Source organism: Neodiprion lecontei, chromosome 1, assembly GCF_021901455.1.
Source record: "Neodiprion lecontei isolate iyNeoLeco1 chromosome 1, iyNeoLeco1.1, whole genome shotgun sequence".
Classification (NCBI taxonomy): Eukaryota; Metazoa; Arthropoda; class Insecta; order Hymenoptera; family Diprionidae; genus Neodiprion; species Neodiprion lecontei.
Window position 1 is genome coordinate 31,492,167 of NC_060260.1, and position 9,590 is coordinate 31,501,756.

Sequence of the window (9,590 nt, forward strand, 5' to 3'; positions counted from 1 at the left end):
TCAGGTATAATTACACGGATACCCGACTTGATAAACGGAAGTAAGCGTTTCTAGAGCTCAGGCTTCGATCGTTTCACACCCGTTTACCTCATATTATACATTAAACATTATATGGTGTTGCGACTCAATGTCGTCAGTGGTGAGACTTTGGTCGCCGCGTATATTTTGCTTAGCAATTTTGAAATTATTCGTTCAAAATTCAAATCTTCGCATAACATATGCCCTAAATTATATATAGACAATTATTCGAACAATAAGAAACCTCTGAAACGTGTACCGTTTTTGTACACGAATTATACAAGCACTACGTTGATGTAAAACGATACAAACGAAAAAGAAAGAAAAAGCTTACCGCCGTTACAATTCTCTCGCGTGGATCAATTAGCATTGAGCCAAAACGTGCGTAGAAGCCATTTGACGGAGACGAGCGTCGGGGGTTCGTTTGACACGGGCGCCGACGTCGTCGTCGTTCTCAGACCTAAAAACTGTGTCGTCGCTAACGATGCCCCGAGGTCCCCGTGGCTCTGGAGGTCTGCAGAGGGCGAGGGGGGGGGGCTTGGCAGCTCGGTGCTTGCGACATTCGTGCGGCTAAAATGTTCAATTAAGATTCGTCACGAAGGGTCGATTTTCCACACATGCTGGGGGGGGGGGGGGGTGGAGGGAGGGGGGCACGATTTCGATCGCAACAACGCTGCAGTCGGCCAGCCTTGCGGAGTACGTGGACATTGCAGCCACCGAGGGGGGGCGGCGGTTCCTAACGCCTAGCTGACAATGCTAAGGGGCTGCAAGTATAATAATGCCTCGAGGCATCGATCATGCAGCCGCTACGTTCCTACCCGGTATATACCGAGGTACAGTGCCGTTCGAAAGTGCGACGCGTAGCGATTCCGACGGGAATCCAAAAAAGGGCCCGTTTTCACGGGATCTTTTAAGTCTACAGCGACGTTAGCCACGCCGGCACGAGATATTGATGCGAAAAATTCGTCCAGCCGAGCTGGAAAATTTTCCTATATTGCTAGCGAGCTGCGGGGGGGGGGGGGGGGGGGGGGTGAGATTTTCGAGGGATACTGTACGCCCGTTCGAAGAGGGGGGTTCGGGGTGGGGGGGAATATACGCGAGTAGGGTGCGTCGAGCACATGTGACGCCTGATTCATATACAGACTGCTACGAAATCAATTTGTAATCTTGACTCGGATTAAGGACACGCGGGACGTGGTTATTGGGAAAACAGAATGAAGGCTGCAGGCTCGTCTACAGCTAGGCTAGGGTGGATCTCCCCCCCCCCCCTCCCGCCCTTTCCCCCGCGGCGACGCAGCGCAGCTCATACGGGGGCTGATTTTGTTTTTCTTTCCTATTTTATTTATTTTTTTTTTTGTTTTGTTTTGTCATTCTCCACAATGATCAGCCTAGGAAATTTATCCGAAATATTCGCCTCGTCACACCCCCGCATCGCATACCTCGGGTCATGTTCGACGAGGGGCGGCCCCGCTGTCGAGGATCCTGTCAACCGAGTTTGGGGCTTAAAGTTCCTGAGGGAGTGAAAGGGGAGAGATAAAGGGTGCGAAAATATTAACATCGGTACAACAGCACGCGTCGACGACAATAATATAGAACCGGCGTTAATTGCCGAATCTATTCCGACCCCTCCTTCGCATACGTCGTCGACCTGTGTAAACAGCGTCAATAGATCATTCCAGACACTCTACCCCTGTATCTTCGAGCGTTCCCGTACAATGACGGGAGTGGTTTACAGTATTACACAAATTAGAATAAAGGTTGAAGGATTGAACAGTCCAAATCGAGAGAAACCTGGATCACCGCTTTCTTCAATCTTATATTCGATTTGATTTCTACTCAACTTTCTTTCTCGATGGCTGGAGATGCCCGATTTCTTATGGGCGCGAGGAGGGGACGAGACGAAGACGCAGAGGGTGAGAAAAAGAAACAGGGTTAATCCAGCGTTAATCCCCAAAAGTTGTGAAAACATCCTTTAGGGTTGGCTAAGTGCGTGAAAGTAAGGAAATTATGGACACCACAGTAGTCCTGCAATTTTTCCGACCTTGGGGTCGCGTGGTCAGCTGATCCTAGTAAGTATATACTTCCCTCGGGAGGTATGAGCCAAGGCACAATGGGACGTTGTAATAGTGAAATTTTTCAGGCCCTACCTAGCCTCTAGACAATACCGGACAACTTTCTAAGAAATAAACCCGTGCGGTCTTTACAGTGTCCCGCACCAGGCAGGTCAGCAAAAGGTGGACCTGGAATCGGCAGTGGCAGCCTGTGACCTACATTCTCGGCCTCGGAGAATCTCCGTGACACAATTATACCGTTTATGCCTACGCAAAGAGCTTCGGCAAACACGCGCGAAGGCTACTGGAATGAATTATATTACAGTTGCAGGCGGGTAGGAATTTCATGCAGGCAAATCGGGAGACGAAGGAAGCGAAGAGACGGCGAGTTTCACTTTTCTTTCTTGCAATTTTGCCGATTAAAGAACGGGGGTGTAGGAATCGACGCAAGAGAGAATGATAAAACTCATTTTGTCCATGCAGGGAGAGGATGTATAAGGCTTCCACAGTTCGTACGGTTTTCACCCGTTAAAGGCAACCGATTTGTGGAATTTGACCATAAATTAGTCTCACTGTGCAAACGCGACACGGTGACCTACAAAGGGTTGAGAGACGGACGAACCGATGGACAGGCTGAAAAGCGGTGGGTTGGTCGGCTTGCACCAGATCCCAATATCGATTCAAATTTATTGACTGTCCTCTCTTCCCAACGTACAATACCGACTTCGGGTCGAAGCGTCGGGCAGAAATCTCCCTTTGCAATTTCAGCGCCAAAGGGTTGAATTATGGTGAATCGGAGCGATTCTTCTACGCGAAAATCGGCAAAACCGGACCACTGGCAGTCCGATAAATCACCGTTCACCCGTGGAACACATCGGTGCTCAAGTCTTCGCCGAGGCAACACGTGCATACGTGTGATGTATAATATGGTTTACAGGTACCGGTTGCAGCCCCTGCCGACTATCCCTCTGACTGCCTGTCCGAATGTTTTGCCAACTCGCGGATATCTCCCCGTATATACGTGTTTCCGTGTAAATATCAGATTATTATTTCCGCTCGTACGATTTCCTGCGTACGGCGTGAGAGGGGTTGAAAAAGAATTTCAGATTTTTTTAAGTTCCGGTAGCAGCTGCAGCAGCTCGAAGATTCGCGAGGAGAGGGGAAATCGGAAACGAATGAAACGTTTTTAATTACCGGTTCGATCGAATGTCTGCAATCGCGATTCGCTATTTTTAAAACCGGTTCGCATTGCTGGCTCATACTCCGAATCTTGGAATAATCATCAAGCAGCTCTGAGAATAACTCGAAGCGATGAACGGCGAGAACCAATCGAGACATATATCCTTGGCATCCGAATTGCATTTGATAGCAAACAAAACACAGCTGTTGCCGCGTCCGTAAGACGAGGTAGTAAAACTTTGACGTACGAGACGTTGTCCGTGTAGGTGCAACCAACACCCGGATCACCCGAGGCTTTATATTTCGTTCAAGAATCCATCAACAGTCCCACGAATTAATGGGCGGTATAAGACGGTAAAAGACACCGAGATGTAAACCCGACGTCTGTGGTGCCGCCTCTTGTGTACCCGCGGAGAGAGCGAGGAAACGCATCGATTCAACCAAATATATACCCTGCTCGAAAAACGCTAATGAAAGCAAGCGTGGGACTCGTGACAGAGCGATTAAAAATTGAACGTAACTCGAAATTCCCTCCGCCGTAGCCGCGCGATGAAACAACAAGGGCTGTGCAAATGATCAATCGTCAAACTGGCACCAAAATTGCAAACGCTTAGCTTTCAATGCTGGGATACTTTTTCGCTTATTTGTATTTACGTATATTTGTTGTATACGTTAGGGTGGTTCAAAATGAAAAATTTTTTTTTGTCTTTCGTTCTTATCCCATCAAATTTTAGTGATTGATGGTAAAAAGTTCCTCCGAAAACATAAGCACTCTTGCTCAAGTCTAACAGATTGCCGTTTAATTTTTATTTCCCATTCGTTTGGCATGGGAAAATTTCCATTTTCGTTAAAACTTGAAATACTTATGAGCTGTTTAATATTCTTCAAATTCGTGTACAGATTCTTGAAGTTAATTCTTCAAGCTTTCCAAACCTCTGTAATGAAGCATAGTTATCTGTTGAATTGTGAGGTGGATAAGTCACTTCTTGGATCCCATATAGCTAATAGTAAGAAAGCATTTATTGTATACTGGTTTCTACATAACTATCATTGTAACACACCGTGGTCTTTCGTTCCCAACACCACGGCGAAGAGAAAAAGAAAAAAAAGTCGTGTGCGATGACACCTCGTGTGCCATCTAACGAGTTCTCTTCCGAAAGACAAATGTGAGCATACACACACTCATCATTATCATCATTAGAACACACCTTACAGTCATCTGAAAAGTACCAAATTTTACCGATAAAAAAAAAATCGGTTCGAATAATGATAACTATGCTTATTCGTAGACGTTTGAAAAGTCGAAGAATCAGCGTCAAAGATTTATATACGAATTTAAATAATATGGAATAGTGTACTAATATTTTAACTATTAACGAAAACGATCTTTTTTTCTATCGATGACTAATATTTGAGGAGGTTGGAGGGAAGAAACAACTTTTTTTACCACCCTCATATACATATATACACCAATTCGCACATCGTCGATTTGTCGATTCTACATCACTCTACTGGTAAGCTAGCTTCGTTTGATTGACGTACACATGTATTTGCGTATTCTAGGGTGAGTTATTTAGGGCTTCCTATTTGTTTACAAACCTGGTGAATATTATTCTTATCATCAGAAAAATTTTACGCTTCACTTCATTCGGTAGTACAATGAATTTGTATTCCCTTTCGAAGGTTGGTTGAAAAAAATGAAGAAAAAAAAAAAAATGTATCAGCCTTCGATCGCACTTTGGATGTGAAATATTTACAAGTGGTTTAGTGATTGTTTGAAATATTGAGAAAATAGGTAGAATTCATTGTTTGATATATATCGGTTTGGTGAAATGTTATTGGACAATTGCTTGCAGGATATGTGATTTTGGAAACCGATTTACACAGAGTTCTGGAGCAAAATGAAACAAAGAAAAATGACAACCAGTAAATTGCGCATATTTACACGATTTTAAGGTGAAAAAGAATTTGCTCGTCTCCATACAGATGAAAATACTTTTGATTCTGGTTTCGAATACTAAAAACGAAAAGATCGAGTTGCTATACGATGTAGGATTGACTGTACGATAACCATAAGCTTGGATGCGAAAAAAAAATGCAGCGAAACAGAATCTTGGGTAATTCGAGAAACTAGACAAATTTGTAAACGGGGTTTTTAAAAAATTTTATTGTTCGATCTCAAAAACGACACCGGATCGGCGTAAATCGCAGACCGCAGAAATCCACCAGTAAAAAATTGCGCAGACTCGACTCGTGCCGATCGAGCGGTAGGTGACTAAGTTAAATCCGATTGAAACTAGACGAAGAAAATCGGTGAAAACGTGGTCGGTTCCGAAGGCCTCGGAACAGCGGCTCGTACGCGTATCCCGAGCGTCGGTGGATCAGTCACGAGGTATTTACACGCACGGGCACACATCCAGGGACGGATAAACGTCGGTGCCCTTAACGAGTAAACATTATACCTGGCCGGGTGTCGCGTGGATGGACTGACGGATGGGTGGGTGGACGCGGCCGTGTGTGGGTGTCGAGGCGATACCTCCTCGAGGGTGGCGGGATCGCGGCTTCCGTGTGGGTGTCGCGGTCGAGTGTTGGTGCGCGAGCGTTGAGGCTAGAATAAGGTAGGCTCGGGTGTAAGGAGCGCCGCGTTCGTGTCGACGGCGCCCCCGAGCAGGCAGGCAGGCAGGCAGGCAGCAACCCCTAAGCCTGGTTAGGGGCGAAGGCGGCGAGCCGCGGCCGCCACAACACGACCGCCGTCCTCATTGGTCGACGCGCGCGTCTGGGAGGGGCTCGGGAAAAATTGGAGGGGAGAAAAATCCCCTCTAAATAGCTCTCCGTCAAGCGGTGAAAAACTAGAATCCGCTGAACCGGCATCGAGAACGCGTCGCCGACGTCTTCGCACCGTCCCGATCCATCCGCGTTACGCTTGACGAGAATTATTTGCGATTCGATTCGTGTGTCGTAGAAGTTTCGAGTACGTCAGTGAACGGTTTTGCAATCCTGGAAGTGTGACCGTTGTTTGTGAAGTGCTCGGCGCTAAACGCTGATTAAAAACGCACGGAGATATTGGAGTACACGTAACGACAAGAGGAACGAGACAAGGCTTCGGACTGTCGCGTTACTCGGATAACGCCTGAAATTTTTCAAGGAAAATGCATCTGCCGGACGGTCCTATCGGGATGGATAACTTCGGCGCTATTCACGACACCCTCAGGGCCTGTCACGGGGACCTGGTGCAGACCGGAAGTCCGGCGATTCTCTGCAGCGCCCTGCCGACTCACTGGAGGTCGAACAAGTCTCTTCCAGTCGCGTTCAAGGTGGTCGCTCTCGACGACGTGGTCGACGGTACGATGGTCACAATCCGTGCCGGAAACGACGAGTACTGTACCGGGGAAATGAGGAACTACACGGCGGAGATGAAGAACCAAGTTGCCAAGTTCAACGACCTCAGATTCGTCGGTCGCAGCGGAAGAGGTGCGCTGCTCGTCCCTTCCTCGGATTCTTTGTTTTCGTTTCTCCGTTTCTCCGCCTCGATCATTTCAATGCGGCTAACGGAAACCGCCCTCCTTTTTATGCTTTCAGGAAAGTTGTTCTCCCTAACGATCCAGATCAACACGGTACCCCTCCAAGTCGCGACGTACACCAAGGCGATCAAGGTCACCGTCGACGGACCCCGGGAACCTAGATCAAAGTCGAGTGAGTACGAGGTACAAATTGGCCAATAATCGTGTCGTCCGGTTCCTCGAGGCAATCGCTAAAGCTCCGGAGGACCGGGAGTCGCTCTACGCGGTTCTTCCCGGCTTCTCGAGACCTCAAAACCGCGCCGTGGTCGCCGCGGTGGCCCGAGCCGAGTTGGCAGCCGTTCAACTTTCGCCGTCGAGGCGACGCGGCTGTTTTTTCAAGCCGGATAACGGGATTGGCCGGGGCCAACTAATCCCGCGTGTTTATTGGTCGCCCAGGGACGCGGGGGCGCCGGAAAACGAAGCGGCGTCAAAGAGGCCGCCGCGTTTCACCGTCGGAGTTGTTTGTTTATTCGGCTGCATATGGTTCATCCCCGCGGCACATATGCGTCGCTTCCTCGACGATACTCCTCGCGTAAACATTTCCAAGCAGAAGCGCTGCGCCGTGTCGAATCGAGTCGAGACGAGTCGGGCGATAATGACGATCCTCCCGCCGAGACCGAGACTTATTATTCCATTAATCGCGTTTATCGCGATGCGGCCTGTGTTCCCCACGCGGTTCACGAATTTTTATTCGAATCGTGGCTTCTACCGATACCGGACCGATAACACGCCCCGCGTCTTCTTTGAATCCGCTGCTGTTCGCGTTGATCGCTTCTCTGGCTCATCCGAATTCACCCTATTTATAAACTCCGATCTTCTTCTACGTCGACCAAAGGTTACGCAACGCGTGCCTAAACAATCGATAAATTTAATTTAAAAAACTGACCCGGAAATCCTCCTTTTGTACTTATAGATTACCAGTACGGACCCGGATTCTCGGGACTCGGACTCCTGAATCCTTGGCTGGACGCCGCTTATTTAGGACACGCTTGGCACATGCCGCATCCGGCGCTCGTCAAAGGTGAGAAAAGTTGCTTTTTTTTTTCTTTTTATTTTTTTTTTTTTTATCCCACCACGTAACGCGCAGCGAAATCCGCGATTCCTCTTAGCTCTGGCTGTTGCGGCAGACGAGAAGAACGGTCGTCGCATTGTTTCGATATATCGATCGTGTTACGTCACAGGATGATTCATTCCCCGGTGTACATGCCAGGCACAGGACCTAGGGGGAGTCTGCGTGCAACCCTCTAGTTTCCCACCCCCTCTCAGCCCTCGGAATAATAATGCAAGTTGGTCCCCTCGTATCGTCTTCGCTGCACTTTCTCTCTGCTCGTCGAGGATCAAAATTCGTCACCGTGTGAACGATTCTCGGGATCTTCACATCGACAGCGGTTGCCTAATTACGCACCGACACGCAGGATTTCATCCCAAGATTTTTTACCTTTCAGGATCTCTGCCGCTGCCAACTCCGAACATGTTCTTTCCGACCTTCACGCCCTCCGTGCCAACGTCCGCCTATCCATTTCCCGAACCGATGAAGTACCCGGAATACGCGACGCTCCCGAAGATCAAGGCGTCCTCGACACCGCCGAGGAGTCCCAGCGACAGCGGCAGCGAAGCGGAGGAAGTTAGAAGCGCCTTCGTACCGATTCGCCTCAGCACCCTGAACCAGTCGCCGCCGGTCGTTCCTGCGACGACGCCTGCGATGCCGAAGAAACCAACGGAGGGAGTCAGGAACGAATTGAAGGCCCCGAAGACCCTGATATCCCAGAGATCGCCGAAGAGTCCTTCCCAGACGAAAATCACCTCGCCGGCACCGGCGAAACCAGTCTGGAGGCCGTATTAAAAGCCGGATCATTATCGCCGAGATAGGATTACCTGGATCAGAAGAAGATGAACTTCGAGAGTAAAAGATTGAATTTAACCTAAGACGATGTGAGCTGGAAGCTCGCGGATTCGGATTCGAGGAACGTCGCGTAGTTCGCCTGCTTCCCGGTCATTGGATTATAAAATACTCGAAACCGAGGCAAATCGATCGGTCAAACAATAATCCGTCGTAAAAGTTATGAAGGGGAAAAAACTTTGGCCATAGGATCAACGGATTTTACACAGTTGCACGTGAAATTTCTTGTAAATTAACCTACCTTAAACGCCTAATTATACAAATATATATATATATATATATATACACACAATTGTAAATAGTATTGAAAGAATCAAGAGACCGGTTGGTAAAAGACGAAGAAGAAAGAGTATGAAAAAGAAGGTAGTGTGCAAAGATTGCACGTGTAAAAAACAAAAAAAAAAAAAAAAATTCGACACACTGTTAACATTGTCCTTCGGCGAAATGGGGGAAAAAATCGATCTACGCGTAAAATAATTCTATCACGAACAGGATATACATAATGCGCGATAATATAGAGCTAGTGTAAATAAGAGCTGTATATAATTGGACAATAACAGGATTACGTATTGGGAAGAAAAAAAAGAGAATGAGGTAGAAAAGTTTAAAAAAACAAAAAAAAAAACAAATAGACAAATACACAAACAGAGATGAACATATTTATAACAAGCAAATTTTAATTTTTGCGATGTATTCGTGACCAGGGAAGTAGATTGAATCATGTTTAGTCGAATTCCGGGCAATATTGTCATTAATTTATTTGGTTAGGAAACCACATATTCTCGATGTTTCGGCCGGGCCCCGCCGACCATATTCAGGAAAATTGACAACCAGTGCCTGCTTAGGTGCTATCAGTGCGGCATTTTATTTTTTGGACTTCCG

At 47.4% G+C, this 9,590-nt stretch overlaps 1 protein-coding gene across 1 annotated transcript; it reads left to right on the forward strand.

Moving 5' to 3' along the window:
* The first annotated feature begins 5,980 nt into the window (after positions 1-5,980).
* On the forward strand, positions 5,981-9,355 carry LOC107217168 (segmentation protein Runt-like). Its single transcript, XM_015654554.2, has 4 exons — positions 5,981-6,719; positions 6,828-6,941; positions 7,722-7,829; positions 8,254-9,355. The coding sequence occupies exons 1-4, from the start codon at positions 6,398-6,400 to the stop codon at positions 8,649-8,651; spliced, it is 942 nt and encodes a 313-aa protein (XP_015510040.1). The 5' UTR covers positions 5,981-6,397; the 3' UTR covers positions 8,652-9,355.
* Positions 9,356-9,590: the final 235 nt, after the last annotated feature.